Source organism: Podarcis pityusensis (genome assembly GCF_964106645.2).
Source record: "Podarcis pityusensis genome assembly, chromosome: 5".
In the NCBI taxonomy this organism is placed as follows: Eukaryota; Metazoa; Chordata; class Lepidosauria; order Squamata; family Lacertidae; genus Podarcis; species Podarcis pityusensis.
In genome coordinates, this window is record NC_138032.1 from 2,105,723 (window position 1) to 2,123,646 (window position 17,924).

General features: G+C 49.3%; 1 protein-coding gene across 6 annotated transcripts in view; it reads right to left on the reverse strand.

The window, feature by feature from the left end:
• Positions 1–1,944: 1,944 nt before the first annotated feature.
• LOC308478134 (tumor protein 63) overlaps positions 1,945–17,924 on the reverse strand; it is a gene marked incomplete at its 3' end in the record, with an annotated part of 96,616 nt that continues 80,636 nt past the window's right edge. For 4 of the 6 annotated variants that reach the window (XM_081007495.1, XM_081007494.1, XM_081007493.1 and 1 more), the window contains exons 9-12: positions 7,697–7,854; positions 6,639–6,783; positions 4,890–4,983; positions 1,945–4,112 (exon numbers count right to left, since the gene is read on the reverse strand). In XM_081007495.1, coding sequence (XP_080863621.1) covers positions 3,816–4,112; positions 4,890–4,983; positions 6,639–6,783; positions 7,697–7,854 — 694 coding nt within the window. Of the gene's footprint in view, positions 4,113–4,889; positions 4,984–6,634; positions 6,784–7,696; positions 7,855–17,924 lie in introns of those variants that run through there. The other 2 variants (XM_081007496.1, XM_081007497.1) reach the window with 2 other exon arrangements.

A 17,924-nucleotide genomic window follows, 5' to 3' on the forward strand; every position in this document is an offset into this window, starting at 1 on the left:
AGCCTGCCTTCAGGGATCCAATCGTGAACTGAATGTGAGTAAACTTCTTGTTAAACTTTTAAAAGAAGATTCAGGTAGGGAGCCATGTTGGTCTGATGCAGTTGAAATAAATAAATAAAAAATTTAAAAAATTGTCCAGTAGCACACTAGAGACCAACTACCCAGAACAAACTTAGTTGGTCTCTAAGGTACTACTGGGATGCGGGTGGTGCTGTGGGTTAAACCACAGACCCTAGGACTTGCCGATCAGAAGATCGGCGGTTCGAATCCCCGCGACGGGGTGAGCTCCCGTTGCTTGGTCCCTGCTCCTGCCAACCTAGCAGTTCAAAAGCACGTCAAAGTGCAAGTAGATAAACAGGTACCGCTCCAGCGGGAAGGTAAATGGCATTTCTGTGCACTGCTCTGGTTTGCCCAAAGCGGCTTAGTCATGCTGGCCACTTCACCCGAAAGCTGTACGCCGGCTCCCTCAGCCAGTAAAGCGAGATGAGTGCCGCAACCCCAGAGTTGGTCACGACTGGACCTAACGGTCAGGGGTCCCTTTACCTTTTTAAGGTGCTACTGGACAATTTTTATTTTTTAAAAAAGAAGCTTCTTAGGTCTTTATTCTTTTAGGAGGGACTCAAAGGGGTCTTACCAGGAATAATAGAACTTAAGAGTTTCTAATGAATCTGCAACTAGCTTCCTGCTGTGTAAAAGGGGGGATGTACTCTGCTGTATGAATAAACTCAGTAGCGTGAGTTAGGAAGGATAATATTTAATCAATATATCCTCTCCTGCTACCCACAACATTCCCACAAATTGAACTGCTCCCATAGTGTGGACTGTCTCAGTAGATCCCAAAGCATCCTTACTCCTGGATGTCAGCGCTTCCCATTCATTGGCAGAAAACAAGTGGTGGTGGTGAAACTATGTTGCATGAAAGCCTTGCACTATGTTCATGAGTTATGGATGTAGCTGGCATGGCAGCTTCTCTTGTCCAGGTGCCCTTCAAACTCTCACAGGGCTGTACTCCTGCCCACAAACTGGGAAGCACCAAGTTCTGTGCTATCAACAAGACTCCCTCTGCTTCCCTCTCTCGGCATGTGCTTCATGGTGTCTGCAAATCTGGCCTGCAGGACTGGGGAAATATTTAGGGGGAGGGTGCAAGAGGAGGAGATGGGCAGCCTGTTCCTCTTTGCAAGGAAAAATCATTGCACTAATGGGGCATTTGTCCTCACGATGCCTTGCAAATTCCTGGGTGGGAGTGCAATTAATCCAGAATGCGGCAGCTAGACTGGTGACTGGGAGTGGCAGCCGGGACCACATAACACCAGTTCTGAGAGATCTGCATTGGCTCCCAGTACGTTTCCGAGCACAATTCAAAGTGTTGGTGCTGACCTTTAAAGCCCTAAACGGCCTCGGTCCTGTATACCTGAAGGAGTGTCTCCATCTCCATCGTTCAGCCTGGACACTGAGGTCCAGCTCCGAGGGCCTTCTGGCAGTTCCCTCATTGCAAGAAGTGAGGCTACAGGGAACCAGACAGAGGGCCTTCTCGGTAGTGGCGCCCGCCCTGTGGAACACCCTCCCTTCAGATGTGAAGGAAATAAGTAGCTATCCTATCTTTAAAGGACATCTGAAGGCAGCCCTGTTCAGGGACGTTTTTAACATTTAACGCTGTACTGTTTTTAATACTTGATTGGGAGCCGCCCAGAGTGGCTGGGGAAACTCAGCCAGATGGGCAGGGTATAAATAAATTATTATTATTATTATTATTATTATTATTATTATTAGCGCCCCCAGAGTCCTCGGCCATGCAGAGGAACCAGTCTGTTTTCTAGGGCAGCCATGTCCTTCATCTGAACTGACTTCATTGGTCAACTGACTTGACCAATGCACATGACTTTGCTGTTGTGACCCGCAATGAAAGACTCCTGCGGCCGTTTTGAATGCCAGAAACCATCAACCTTGCTTTTGTAATCTGTTTTTATTTACAATGATATTGACAACAGAGTGCTTTTCATCCAATTAATACTTATTGCAAGTCACGGAGAACTTGTGGATGTGTACCACTCAAACTGAGCAAAGGAACTTATTTTGAAATCTAGGACTCTTGAAGTCAACCCTCGGTGTCTCCCCCCCACCTCCCCCCGAGAGAGGGTTTTTTGCAATCACTCTCCCCTCTCTCTGTAATCGTGATTCATTAAGGTCAATATCACAAACACTTTGAAAGTCATTACACAGATATAAGCCTTTCCCATAAAATGGTGTGGTTTGTTTGTTTCTTTAAAAAATAAAAAAATAAAAAATGCAAACAAAATGTGGTTCTGAAAAGCCCCAAACCCCAAAGAGAAATACATTTTTTTATCAAAAAACCACCCCTCAATAAATGATTGACCAAGTACATGACAAAATTATACATAAAACAAAATTGTACTTACAATGTTTACATGAAAAATGTACTTTGACTGCATTCTAGGCATGAGAGGACCATATCTGCAAGAAGTCAGAGCTTACTTGACAGTAGTGAGTTTGTCAGTAGAAATTTGTAGCCCGAGGATGTGTTGAGGAGAGGGAAAGTAGCTCAGGGAAAGACTTGCATGGTAGAATGAGATGACAGAATAGTAAACAGGCATGAAAACACCAGGAAGATCTGCCCCATTGGGCGTTCATGGTCTCTAGCGTTCCTTGTCTAGTGCAGTCAGTTTACAGCAGATGGCCCAGGAACTAGTTTTCCTGAAAGGCAGGTGGGGAGAAAGGAAGGAAAGAAGGGAAAATACAGATCTGCTGGAATCCAGCCACAGAAGCCACCCTGAGTGCATGTATGCGGCAAGGCGATTCATGAAACCCAGGTCAGGAGTTAAGAAAAATCCAAGATCTTCCTCAAATAACCCACTTGTTGAAATGGTAAGTGAAATCTGACACAGTGGCAACTCTCCCCGTATTTACGTGCTTGCTTCAAGGGGAGATTTCGCAAGCCCAGATATAATGGGGGGCGGGTGGGCATATTTGGTGATCTCAAAGGGAATCTGTTAAGGAATTAGCAGTCTGGGTTCCTGGTCAAGAGTTTCTTTGCATTTGCTGCTGAAGGAAGAATCGGCGGGGGTGAAGGAATGAAGTGGACTACCCTCGCCGAAAAACCATCGCTAACCCCCAAAAGCAAAATTTAAACTGAAAGGTTGCCCAGGAGGAAACCTGCTATGCAAAGCATGCGATGGCCAGACTGGTCGTGGGGTCCAACACACATCGTACCCCGTACCTCAGTGTTGTTAAGCCGTCATAATTCAAAGTTGGAAATCATCAAACTCCAACCACTAGGCAATGCTGTCACAGATGAGAGGCCTCCCCAAAGGCATTGAATCCTTAAAACCCTCAAAACAAGCACCCAGGAAAGGGATCCACACAGAAAGGGATCCATACAAAAGTTTGCATGGGAGATCTGATCTGGTCACACACAGGGGCGCACTGTAGCTGGTCCAGTTCGGCGGAAAGGGTCAAGTGCCACAACTGGGGGAATCTGCGTTTCTCCAGACACCCACCACGTCTTACAACATGCAGTCCTTGCTGAGCAGAAGTCGCAAAGGCCACCCCACCCCTCCCCAACAAACGAAAGCTATGGCTTGCGAGAAAATACAAAATAGCTGCACTTCCGGCAAAGCGTGGAGGCTGCAAGCTCGGAAGGACAGGTGCAGCTGGCGCTGAAGAGCACACGACATTTCCCCCCTCCCCGTCCTCTCCAAGCCCCCCGCACCATCTCAGAGTAGCAGGGAGAGGCAGGAGCAGCCCAGAGGTCCATCGGTGTGGGGCGGGGGGCGGAGGGAGAGCCACAGGCCGGCTCCTCACTCCCCTTCCTCCTTGATGCGCTGCTGCTTGTTGCGGCGGGCATCCAGGTCGAAGTTGAAGTCGCTCCACTCGTCGCGGGGAGGGAAGGAGATGGTCTGGCGAAGGGTGAAGCGCACGGCGTCGATGACACGCTCCCCGCGGGTCTCGCTGGGGCCCACGCTGACCGCGGAGGCGGCCCCGGGGGTACGCAGGAGGTGGGGGGCAGAGGAGAAGTCGTGGATCTGCCGGTGGTCCATGATGCCTTTCCAAATGGCATGGCGGAACTGCTCCGGGATTTTGAGGCTCACCAGATCCTGGAAGGCGAGGAGAGGAGAGAGAGAATCAGCCACTCCTGCCAAAAGAAGCTACACAGGTTTCTACAGTCTTTTAACGGTGGGTGAGTGGGGCTTTTGGTGACTATCTCAAGGGTTCTTCAGGTCTTGTTTGGCGGCACTGAGCTTCAGAAGCGAAGATTCAGTAAGGAAATGGAGAGACCCTCAGCCCGACAGGATGGTGGCTTCCCCAACAGGCCAAGCCCCAAGCAAGCAACACCAAAATCCCAGCAAAGCAAGAAGGCTTCAGGCGGGAGGGAGGAGGTGCAGAAGGAACCCCAGAAGACGTCAGGACAACCATGTCTGTTTCAGACCTGTGGCTTGCAAACAGTACAAGGCTCTTCCAGCTGGGCCTGCCCACCTCCCCTTCATGCAAAAAACCCCCCGCTTTTACCGCCACACCACTGTTCTGGACCCATTTATGTGGTCTGGAACAGCGAGAGGCCAAAAAGAAGATGGGGAGGGTGGTTGAAAGGGAGAAAGTTCAGCAGGAAAAGAGTTGGCAGGGGAAAGGGTTGGGCCTTCCGTTCTCTGACGCCCCTTCGCCAACTGCATCTCCCCTCTCTCCCGGGGGCACTATTGCAATGGCGAAGGGGCTGCCAAAGTTGGGTCACAGGCTGGCGAGCTGCAGTGTAACATGTAGCTCGCCCCTAAATCCGAAGCGTAGCTTTGCCCTCTCCCCTCCAGCGCAGAGTGCCGAGTTCAAGAGAAAGGCCCCTTTTCCCCACCATGCAGCGAAAGGGCGAGGCAGTTACTTACATCCATGGAGTAGTGTTCAATCTGATAGATGGTGGTCAGCCCTTGCGCCGTGAAATAATCCACGCAGGAGGAACAGCCCAGCCTTGCTAAGAAACTGCAGGAGGAGGAGGAGGAGGAGGAGGAGGAGGAGGAGGAGGAAAGAGGAAAGAGGAAAGAGGAAGAGAGAAAGAGAGAGGTTGAGATAAGAAGGTCACCCACACCAGGCGCTCTGCTACGCAAAAGCCTTGATTTGTGGGAGCAGGAAGGAACCCCCGTCGCCACCCACCCCAAACTGGTCACCGGGAGGAAGAAGGTGATATCCCCTGAGTGGGACACAGAAGTCAGCTATCCCGAGCCTCGTGGAAGGAAGAGGCAACAGCTCCCTCTCCATGCAGCACGTAGTTAATCTGTGGAACTTGCTGCCGCAGGAGGCAGTGAAGGCTACCAACCTGGAGGGCTTTAAAAGGTGATTGGACAAATTTGTAGAGGGGAGGAGAAGGCTATCGATGGCCACGCTCTGCCTCCACAGTTGGAAGCAACCATGTGAGAAGAGGACTCTGGGCAAGATGGGTCATTGGCCTGATCCAGCGGACTCTTCCTATGTTATGCTTCTGATGCTGGAGCAGAGAGGGGTCCTGTGCTCAAATCCTGCATGCTGGTTTTCCACAGCAAGTGTGGTTGGCAACTGTGAGACCTGGATGCTGAACTAGATGGACCCCTGGCCTGATCTTCTGACGTTCTTAGGCTATGCCATGGGGAGAGGGGCACCACATACTGGGGCACCTTGGCCAAAAGGGCACCTTGGAAGGGACATGGAAGCGAAGAGGCAGCTAGCGCAGGTGCTGCTTGAGTGCTTAGTGTAGTCCTCCTGATGTTCACCAGGAGCTAAGCAGCAACATCCTGCAGTAGATGCAGCTTCTGATCCGTCTTCAAAGGCAGCCGTGCATTTAGAGAGCCACAGCAGCCAGCCCTGGAGATAAAAATGGTAGGGTTCAATGCTGCAATGTATCTTGGACCCTCCTTCAGGGGAGGTTGTAAAGCCATGGTTGGGTGGCCATCTGCCAGGGATTCCTACGTTGCCCTTGGGGTCCCTTCCAACTCTACAGCTCTATGATTCTGTGACCTCGGAAGGTGGTGGACTCCCCTTCTTTGGAGGTTTTTAAGCAGAGGTAGGGTGGTTATCTGTCAGGGATTCTTGAGCTGTGATTCCTGAGTTGCAGGAAGGTGGAAGAGATGCCCCTGGGCTCCCTTCTATAATTCTATGATCTCCCTTCATGGGAGGTTTTTAGGTAGAGGTTGGTCGTCTTCCAAGGATTCTTCAGCTGTAATTGACAGCTGGGGTTGGACGAGATGACCTTTGGAGTCCCCTCTAATTCTACAACTCTAATTCTTTTCTCCTGAAACCAGGGCAACAAATGCAATTGATGTGAGTTACCCTTGGCTACTATTCCAGGGTTCTCCAGATGGAGAGATCGCCACCCTATCCGATTCCATCACATGCAACAATGGGATTCTTCACCGGAATCCCCTCTGCCTCATTTCCTTCTTGTGTGCGTGGTAGGAAAAGGTCTGGGGGCAACGGCAAGGGGAGGCAAAGGCAGCGCAGCAAGCCAGCTGAAGTAGCTCGGCAGGTCTAACATGACCTGCAAACTGCTTCTTGAACAGAGCAGCCCCAGACGAAGGACCCCACAGAACAGAGAAGCATGCTGCTGGTCACCCGTGATCTGAGGGGTGGGGGGTGGAAAGCCTGCACAGCTACAGCTCACTCACCTGACAATGCTGCAGTCTGTTGGGTAGGGAGGTGGCGGGGTGCAGTGGGATGTCGATGGCATGGAGAGGGTGGGGGGCAACGTCTGGGTCGGGCTGAGCCCGTTCATGTCGCCGGCCATTGCCATGTGGGCCCCCATCATTGGAACTGGAACAAGGAAAGAGAGACCAGAGTTACAAAAACGGAGGCACCAATAGCTGGAACCTGTCCTCCACACCCCTGAGCTAGCCCATCTCCTTTCTTATATAGCACAATCTCACCTTGCTCTCATTTAAATGACTAAGGTGGTTTCAACCATATGTGGTTGAGGTCTGGCTGGTTGAAAGTGCGCAAGTTAAATCTGAGGAAGGCAGAGAACTTAAAAGCTCCTGGTGTGAGCACTGGCATGAAAATAGCTTTTAAGCTCTCCATCTCGCTTGGTGGGAGGCCAAGGCCTGCTGGGTGCACCAGCTCTGGGATGCTCTCGTGAGATTTTGTGGGGCCATCTGAGACCCCACATGAGCCTCCAGAGCCTATGTGCTGAGTGGGCCTTGCCCCCAAGCGAGGCAGAGGGGTTAAAAGCTCTTTAGGCACCAGCTCCGCTTTCGGAGAACTGGATTGCAAAATTCAAGTAAGCGCAGGTTTTGCAGGAGGGCTGTTTTGGTTTTTGGATGCCACAAATTAGGTAGGTTCACCTTCAAATGAGAAGCGACTTGAATTCTCCCCTGCCCAGCTAGCCACTCCATCTCAGAATCTTCCAGGCGCCCTGCATTTTGTGAAACAACCCTTCCCAAATTTCAGGTGGGGAGGCCTGGTCTGTCAACTCACGAGCTCCTCTTCCGGTGGTTCCGAAATTGATTAATTAAATTAAGCAGATCTAACTGGTTGTTGTTGTTTTTTGAAGATATTCCAGATAAGGATTTCTGCAGGGTAGGGTAGCAGGCACTGGAGATGGCTTGTTTGAACCAAGGAAGAAGAGGCTCAAAAGAGTTTGGGAGGTTCTGCTCTGGCCACTATTCTGCCACCCCAGTCATCCTAAGCTCCAGCTCCAGGAGGGTCACGAGGGGAAGAAGCCTCTTACTGTTGGCTCCCATGCTGTCGGGCATCGAGGTGGGGGTCAGAGCGTTTCGCTGCTGTGGGTTGATGAGCTGGCTGACAGAGGGCAGCTTGTTCATGCTGTTCATCTTGCCAAGCGGAGGAGAGGTGGACCCATAGGAAGACTGGGACTGGATGGAGTTCCTGAGAAAGGGTTGGAAAACAAGGGCGGAGAAGTCAGGCCCACGTGGAGAGGGAAAGGGCCAACCTTACAACCTTAGCGCTTTTGATTAAATTTACTAGTTGCCCTTTTTTTGGCCACAGCGACTCGAAGCGACAATATTCCAAGCAGAAAACAAGCACGTGCATCCATTAAAACATAAGAAGAACATTGGAACGGAAGAAGAGGAGGAGTGCAGGATCAGACCAGTGGTCCTTCTAGTCCAGCCTCCTGTTCTTACGGTAATTCTCAAATGGATTCCCATCATTTGAAACCCACAAGCAGGACTGCAGCAGAAGAGGCCGCTTCCCTCCTGGCATACCCAGCAGCTTGTGTTCAGAAGCATTTACTGTCAATTCACATTTCTTAGTGCAGAAAGTATTGATCTGATGCATAGAGATCTTTCCTGTTCTAATTAATTCAAGAGGGTTCTGGAAGCTTCTCTGCATAAAAGAAAGAAGTAGAAGGTTCATGATGTTTGGGTTATTCCTTCAGAGAAGCTGAGTACAGCTGGCTTAACCTGGTCCTGTTATCTCTTCTGTCAAGGTCATGCTGACTATAATAGTGAGGCCAGAAGGAGTCTGGGTCTCTCTTTCTATCTCTCTCTTCTGATGTGGTGTTCTGCACATAGTGTTAAAGTTTCGTCTTATTATAAGTTATTGTAAGTTTAAGTTAAGTTTGCTGCATCTGGATTTCTTATGGACAGGGCCAATCCTGAATGTTTTGGATTTGTGACCATTATGCTCATTTGCCTTCAGTAGCAGTAAAGCTCTGCTGGATGAAACACAATGGCCTCTGGTCTATTTTTGGGGAAATCCTGCAACGTGTTTTTTACTCTGCTAACTATATGTTGGAAAAATAATAATAATAATAATAATAAATTTTTATTTATATCCCACCCTCCCCAGCCGAAGCCGGGCTCAGAGCGGCTAACAACAGTAAAATAATACAGCATTCTAAAATTAATTCATTATAAAATCAGTTCAAATCAAGTTGATGGCAACCATTGGGTTGGAGTTCTGTGAAGGATTACCAAAGGAGGGGGTCAGACTGCGTCTTGGCCAAAGACCTGGTGGAACAGCTCTGTCTTGCAGGCCCTGCGGAAAGATGTCAAGTCCCGCAGGGCTCTAGTCTCTTGTGACAGAGTGTTCCACCAGATCGGAGCCACAGCCGAAAAAGCCCTGGCTCTGGTTGAGGCCAGCCTAACCTCCCTGTGGCCCGGGACCTCCAAGATGTTTTTGTTTGAAGACCGTAAGGTCCTCCGTGGGACATACAAGGAGAGGTAGTCCTGTAGGTACGAGGGTCCTAGGTCGTATAGGGCTTTAAAGGTTAAACCAGCACCTTGAACCTGATCCTGTACTCTGCCAGGAGCCAGAGCAGCTGATATAGCACCAGGTGAATGTGATCTCGCAGCGAGGACCCCATAAGGAGCCTCACCGTGGCATTCTGCACCCGCTGGAGTTTCTGGGTCAATCTCAAGGGCAGCCCCACGTAGAGTGAGTTACAATAATCCAGTCTGGAGGTGACCATCGCGTGGATCACAGTGGCTAGGTCAGGGTGAGAGAGGTAAGGAGCCAACTGCTTAGCTTGGTGGAGATGAAAAAATGCCGCCTTTGTTATAGCTGCAATCTGCGCCTCCATGGAAAGGGAGGTGTCGAAGATTACACCCAAACACTTAACGGACGGTGCTGGCACTAATTGCACCCCCGCAAGAGATCGGAGTTGCCCCCCCCCATCCCATATCGTCCCAACCCAGCCAGAGGACCTCTGCTCTGGATCAACATTGAGTAGAATTTCAGTGACATTTACTGCCCCTGATTGTGGGGGCAGATCATGGCCATTGCGGCTAGTAGCCATTGATAGCTCTCTCCTCCTCCATGAATTTTACTGATCCTCTTTTATAGCCACCCAGGTTGGTGACCATCACTGCCTCCTGTGGGACCGACTCTGTGCTGCTTGAAGAAGGACTTTGTTTTATCTGTCCAGACTCTTCCAACATCCAGCTCCATTGGATGTCCCGTGAAATGCACAGCAGAGGACAGGCCTGCTGCTCAGCCCATTTTCCTACTTGGTGGGAGGGCAACTATGTTCCCTTGTGACCCGTAGGCATTGTTGCTCTAGCCTCAGAGAGTGAATCACAGGTGATTTGCTTGCTTTGGGCTCAGAAGTCCATTGGCCCTTGTTGTGGGGATCCCTCCATGCCCATTTCCTCCAATGCACCCTGCATTCTCCTGCCACCCATCCCCCATGTGTGCATGTGCACATACAGACACATCAGCTGCACAGACCATCTGGCCGTAGATGCACAGAGACCCACAGAAAGGCTGAAGGCAAGACCTAGCTATGAAACGACCACAGAGGACTGTTCGAATGAGCAAGAGCTCTGCTAAAGGTAAAGGGACCCCTGACAATTAAGTTCAGTTGTGAATGACTCTGGTGCTCATCTCGTTTTACAGGTAGAGGGAGCTGGCTTCTGTCTGCTTCCGCAGACAGTTTTTCCAGGTCATGTGGCCAGCATGACTAAGCTGCTTCTGGTGAACCAGAGCAGCGCATGGAAATGTCGTTTACCTTCCTGCTGGAGCGGTACCTATTTATCTACTTGTACTTTGATATGCTTTCGAACTGCTAGGTTGGCAGGAGCAGGGACCGAGCAACGGGAGCTCACCCTGTTGCAGGGATTCGAACCGCCGACCTTTTGATCTGCAAGCCCAAAAGGCTCAGTGGTTTAACCCACAGTGCCACCCGTGTCCCTAAGAGCTCTGCTACCTGAGACCTTTGGAAATGTCAGGAAGTGACTATGGTAACTTCTGAAAGCAAAGCATGTCTTCGAAGAAGCACAGAGCCACAAATCCTTCTCAGTTGTTCGACATGGCAACTGTGGTTGGGATCTTTAGGACAGGTGAAAAAAAGGACTTCCTCACACAGGGAAGAGTCAAACTGTGGAATTCACTCTCTTGCACGGGGCAGTGATGGCCACCAACCGAGATGACTTTGACAGAGGATTAGGCAAATTTTGGAGGCCATGGATTTCTACTAGCCAGCCTGGCTCTGCTCTGCTTCCCCAGTCTGAGGTAGCAATGCTTCTGAACCCCAGTTGCTGGAAACTGCAGGAAGGGAGAGGACTTGTGTTCGAATCCTGCTTGCGGGGATCTTTGGGACAGGTGAAAGAAAGGACAGAAAGAAGAGTCAAACTGTGGAACTCACTCCTGCACGAGTGAAGGCCACCAACCTAGATGACTTTGAAAGAGGATTAGGCAAATTCGTGGAGGCAATGGATTTCTACTAGCAATCCTGGCTCTGCTCTGCTTCCCCAGTCAGGGACAGCAATGCTTCTGAATCCCAGTTGCTGGAAACTGCAGGAAGGGAGAGGACTTGTGTTCGAATCCTGCTTGCGGGTTTCCCTTTGGGGCATCTGCTTGGCCCTGGTGAGAACATGATGCTGGACTAGACGGGACACTGGCCTCATCCAGCGGGGTCTTCTCATGCTCTTAATGCTGTATTCACAGAGACTCTGGAGGTGCTTTCCTCTGTGTATTCGCTTAAGAAGAACAGCGGAATCCAACATTCACAGCGGAGAGGAGCAGTCAGATTGCTCACAAGATTACATTCCTTGCTCCATCCCCACCCTGGAATCTACAGAAGGGCTTCCCAGAATCCTGTCCTCTAAGATCATTCAGAAGGCTGGATGACAGAACGGTCATCTGGCGTATTTTGCCCCATGCTCCTTTCTGCCATGGGGGTCCTCCATCTCCCCTAAGGGTGTGCGGAAGAAACTTGAAACCTGTGAGCTATATAATAATAATTATTATTTATTATTTATACCGCACCCATCTGGCTGGGTTTCCCCAGCCACTCTGGGCAGCTTCCAACAGAATATTAAAATACAATAGTGCGTCAAACATTAAAAGCTTCCCTAAACAGGTCTGCCTTCAGATGTCTTCTAAAAGTCTGGTAGATGTTGTTCTCTTTGACATCTTGTGGGAGGGTGTTCCACAGGGCAGGTGCCACTACCAAGAAGGCCCTCTGCCTGGTTCCCTGTAACTTGGCTTTTCGCAGGGAGGGAACTGCCAGAAGGCCCTCGGTGCTGGATCTCAGTGTCCGGGCAGAACGACAGGGGTGGAGACGCTCTTTCAGATATACTGGACTGAGGCCGTTTAGGGCTTTAAAGGTCAACACCAACACTTTGAATTGTGCTTTGAAACGTACTGGGAGCCAGTGTATCTGACACGACTCCCCCTTTTCCAAGTTCCCAGAAGTTTGCCTCAGGGTATGGTAAGGAGGCAGAGACAGTAGGCCCTCCCCAGCTCTCACTAGAGAACATTTTCCCTAACAGGAACTGGGACTAGAGAAGGAACCCAGAGTCATTAGTAGGAAACTGATTCTGCCTGTCTCCAAACCAGTGGAGTGAGAGAGGCCTTTGATACCCTCCCTGGAAGACTCCTTGGAAATGATGGATGCAGTAACCATTTCCCACCAGAGATTAAGGGTTTGGCAGTCCCTTTCAAAGAGAAGTTCCACTGGGGTCTAGGGTGCACCCATCACCGCCTCCCACTATTAGTCCAGGTAAGTTCCTGGGTCCTTAAGTCAAGGTGCACACTGAATGCATGCAAAACCCTTGCTTGAGCCTGTTTGCAAAGGCTTGATCCCCTTCTGGGGTGAAGAGCGAAGCTATGTGTGTGTTTGTGACTAGTGAGCAGGGCTGGGCAGATCTGTCCATTCCTGATTTTCTCTCTTTTTGGCAATCTTAAATTCAGCTTCACATCACTTTGTGCATTATTGTTATTTTAAACGCTGTCATGAAAATTCGCCAGCCTTTTAACGCCCTGCAAAATTCAGAGAAATGTACGTTTCAAAGGATAACTGTGCTTCGGTTTGCAGAAAATGAAAGCTAGGTAAGATCCCCTGTAAATGGAAATTGAATTGCACCTCCCCAATTCCTATTAGCATTTCCTCCCGACTAAGTCCTTCTCCATCTTCACGCTACCCATATTGAGAGGGAAAACGAACCGATATGGAATTGTTTGCACAGACCTGGTCTAAAACTTGGCAAGACACAAAAGGTGCTTTTGGGAGCTGGTAAAGTCAGACGAGGGCGTGTTTGAAGGAGAGGAGAGTGAGTGATGAGAGCAGAAAGGACAGCACATTCATTTGTTGTGAGAGGAGAAGGAAAAGATAAAAAAGAGAGACAAAGGGACAGGAGGCCACTCCAGTTAAAATCAAGATGCAAAAGTTTATTGAAAACCAGCACCACAAATTAAGAAGAGTAAGATGATAAGAGTGAAAGGAATATTGCTCAGGGTGAAACCTTTTTCATGGCTGACCAGAGGATGTGTGTGGTTTCCCAGTGAATGGGGTTCATCTCATAGAACTGTAGTTGGGAGGGACCCCCTGGGGTCATCCAGTCCAACCCCCCGCAATGCAGGAATCGTGGCTAAAGCATCCAGGACAGATGACCACCCAACCTCTGCTTTCAAACCTCCAAGGAAGGAGAGTCCACCACCTCCCGAGGGAGCCTGCTCTGCCGTCAAACAGCTCTTACGGAAAGAAAGTTCTTCCCAGAGTTCCTTTCCCAAAACATCATTTGGAACGCAGAGCCCAAGCCACATCAAATGATGCTTAATGAATCCCAAGGAAGATTACACCTTGGAATCGCTTTGAACCCCGAGCCAACTCATTGCACTTTCCCATTCCTAGGGCCTAATGAGGTCAATTAACCAACTGCACGTCTTGCCTCTTGGAACTGCTGGCTGGAAGATGCAGGAGGGTCTGTGGGGTGGGCTGGGGGTGCTTGGGAGCTGGCTCCAGGATGAGGCGGGCATGCCAGTGGCACGAGGAGTGGTGGGCAGAAGGAGCACTCAGAAGGAGGCTCTCCTCACCTCCACAGAACAGGCCGACTTAGCACAGCACAGAGCCATTTCTTGTAAACAGAGGCAGAAGCCAAGTGACCTACTTCTACTTTCTGGGTTCTATGCCAGGCTGTGCCCACATGACACTTTCCCACACTCTGTTGTCACAAGATTTAGGTGCAAACCAGAAGGGCAGGAAGCACGAAGCAGAAAAAGGAGGAGGCCCCAAGATCTTCTGCAGCTTGCTCATCCAACCCCACCCAACCCTTCTCACTAGGACGTGCCACCTGGCCCCCTTCCGCTTCAGTTTTACGAGAGTTTCCTGCTCTTCCTCACAAAGCAGACATGGCGCTCCTTTGGGTTTGCTAGTCAGGTCCTTAGCTGCTTAGCTTCAGCTGGGCTACCTGCCTGCACTCCCAATGCACCAACAGGGTCAGTATGGTGACCACCACAATCCCTGCACGGCTTGTCGAGGTGGACCACATTGAATCAGCATAACTGACACACACACACACACACCTGGAAGAAACCACAACACACTGAGGTTTGGACTGATCGATTATGGAGAAAACATGAGGTGTCGCTTGTGTTTCTACAAAAATCTAATGTATGCATTAAGCACACAGGCAATTGCGCCCACCAGTATGGCTCATGTACTTCACTGGCTATTTAAGCAGATGGTCTGAATCGCAGGTGAACCTATAGCTGGCCTTTGCCAACCTGGTGCCCACCAGATGTTTTGGACTATTCTGGCTGGGGCTGATGGAACATCTGGAACTCAAGTTCATGTTATGTATTTGTGTAACTGTGCAAAACTCAGAAATGACTCCCTTTATTATTATTATTATTATTGATTGCAGTAAGCCAAAATCGCAAGTCAACATCGATTTTGCACCAGGAGATATTCATGGGGTAAATTTCTGTTCTTTCCTCTGAGATCTAGTGGTGAAAATAACCACAATTTCTATTATGGGGTCTGGTCCCTGAAGAGAATGCGTAGTATCTTAAGACTATTGGTTTCAGCAGGTCTACTCTGCAAATTAGTTGGATATCAACCAGTGAGTACTGATAGCCAGTCTCAATACTCAGTAATGTTTGCATCTCTGCCTGGATGCTGACAAAATTCTCGCGGTCCAGATTTCGGGATCCTAAAATACCTGAACTTGTTTGTTTCATGAGTGGCACCAATCTGCTAAGGGTTCACTCCTCTGTTGTGCTTTGTTTTAACTCCAGACAGTTCAAATGGGCATTGATTAAATCACAGAGCAAACGAAAAAAGAAAAAGGGGAAAAACAGAATCTCAATGAGGCTGCATAGTTTTTCTTAAAATATGGAAGAACAGCAGATCCCAAAGCGATGTCTCAATACCCACATGCCCCTTCCCTCCACAAAAGGTTAACCAATGAAATGCATCTGCCCCTCTTGATTTCTGGGCTGGCGAACCACCACCAGCATCATAAGCCTGCTGAATTTGCTGGACTGTGAATAACTGCAGGTAAGGCTGTGTTCCATCATTTGCTACAAACTTGAGGCAATTCCTTGCAGTGAAGACAAAATGGGAACAAAACAGGAACTTTGGAGCTGAGCGCCTGATTTACAGCAGCAAAAGCCAAGCAATTTCCCCACTCACTTAAGAGGTTCCTGTGTGATCTCTTTTGCAAACAAAGGTAGAAATGTTGTGAGTGGCGGCGTACAAATGCAACACCAACTCCATAGGAAATAAACAGTTTCATCTGATCCACAATGTGCTCGTCTCGTCCGTCTGCCCAGCAGGGACAGGGCATCTCAAATCTATACACATTACTAGTCTCTGACCAGCATCAAAAGCACTTTACAGATTTACAATCAAAAGTTCTCAAGGCCGTAAGTTGCGCTTCTGTCTTAGCAAGTAAACACACATCTTTAAGATATGCTTGTAGACTGAGACCTGCTCAAAAGAAATCATTCGAAGGCCGAGGGGTGAAAACAGAAGCACCACATTTTACAATGCAGGAAGAAGACAAGGTGGTACCAGACCTGGAAATGGCTATGTCCGCAGCTAGGGTAGCTGCTGTTCCTGCAAAAGCTTGATCCCTTTGCAGCGGTTTGCTGCCTGCCCAGTTTCAATCAAGCCATTTTACTCAGTTAAAGCCCCCCCTTTTCCTCCCATCCCCCCCTTGCAACAAGGGAGCTGGACAAAACCTCTGCGCACACACAAAAACAGCCTCCCCGCTTTGGTCTATGAGTAGACGGAAGAAGGGTTTGTGGGGCTGGAATGTCTGAGAATGGCGTCGCTTCTTTTGGGGGGCTCCCTCCTCGTTTCCGAAAGCTCGCTCCTGAAGCACGCTGAGAGGAGGCTGCGGGGAAGGAACCAGAGAGAGGAGAGGAGATCAAAGAACCATCACCAAGTGTGAGCAGCCGCAAAGAGAAATACCTTCATGATCAGAACCCGGAGGAATAGGAGGAGGGAAGAAAAGACTGTGGCAGAACATGGGGTCAGAGAGAAAGAGCAGATCTTAGGAGCACAGGAATATGTCTTATTCCAAATCAGATCACTGGTCCATCCAGGTCAGTATTGGTTACTCTGACCAGTGCCAGATTTACGTATAAGCTAAACAAGCTATAGCTTAGGACCCCACTCTCTTGCCCCCCCCCCCAAATTTAAAGGAAATAAAACCTGGATGTACATTTCCAAAATATAAGATAAAAAACAAATACAATAAAACCTACATGCTGCAACAGTGTTTTGTGTTGCGTTGGCTCCTATGATGTAAGTTATGGGCTCCGCCTGCTCGCCTGCTCCCTCAAATATCCCTGGATTGCTCCTTTCTATATATATGGTCCCTACATTCTGCATGGATTGGTTGCAGGGCAACATGTGCAAATGGCTTGAGATACCTATGAGGTCCATAAATTACTGTCTAGAATTTATTCAACACAAAAAAACAGTGACAATTTGTTGTTGACAAAGGACAGCTGGACATATAAACGGCCCCATAACCTTCAGTAAGTTAAGGCCTCATCAAACCTAAATCTGGCCCTGACTCTGACTGGGAGTGGCTCTCTGGGATTTCAGATGGGGGGGGGGCAATTCCCAGGCCCACCCGGAGGGGCCATTAGAGATTGACCTGGGACATTCTGCATGCAGTGCAGAAGCTGTATCGCTCCAGTCTGAAACCACAGGGGGATGTTTCCGAAAGGATTCCTGCAGAGAAAATGCCAGGTTGCTGTGAGAACCAGAAACCCCTTTTGTTCTGTGGCTATCAGGGGATATAGCTGATTAATTTCTGCATAAATTCCTGTCCACATGCAACCCGCATGTGAAACATGGATCAAGTATTGGATAAACCAAAACAGAACATTCTGAGACTTGAGGTGGGGAAATTCTAGAATAGAGGCGTTATCCCAGATGTGGGAGATGCTGGCAGAAATCTGGTTTCTAAGTCCACCTCAGTACAGCAAATCTATTTGTTTCAATTATGTCCAAAGTCACTACTGAGCAGGTCTGGCACAGCTTGGGAGTATTTATTTGGCGATGTCCCTCATGCCCTGCAATATTTAACAAGGGATGCACAGTTCCTTGTTGATGGTGTGGTTTTCCAAGGGGTGGGGTGGCTTTAAGACTTAGAGACTCTCGTAAAGACCGTGTCTACCAAGACACTAGCCCAGCCCAGTTTTGCTGCTTGCCTGGGACTTGCAAAATGGTGGGTGGGGTCATAGTGGGGTCAAAGCACTTGGCAGGCTGCAATGCCAAACTAAACGGTTTGGGGTGGCAGCAGGCTCTGAATGGCGAAGACCCAGTGGTGCAGTCTGGCCTATTCTGGCAGAAAGCAGCTCAGTGGCACAAGCAGAGTGCAGACGTGGGACTCTTGCAGACATCTGGGTTTGCAATGTGAGCCTGCAAGGCCTCTGCAGTTGCTTCAAGGCTCTTTTTTCTATTGCACCAGCTGAAACCATCCCTAATGGACTGAACGTGAGCAAAGCGGGGAGGGGGGAGAATTGGATGCATATTAAAGGAAGCCCAGTGTTGTTGGTGGGCTGTTTTAAAAGGAGGTATAAGTCTCTCCTCGCTGAGCACCTGCAGGGCAATGGCAGAACTCCAGAGAGAATCCTTTGCAACTTTGTTCAGCTGGCTTCAAACGGCAGCGTCTGAAAAAGCTTTCAAGGTTTGATGGGAAGCCACCCATCTTTAACTAAAGGTGTTGGGATGGAAGTAGCACCCGAGTCCG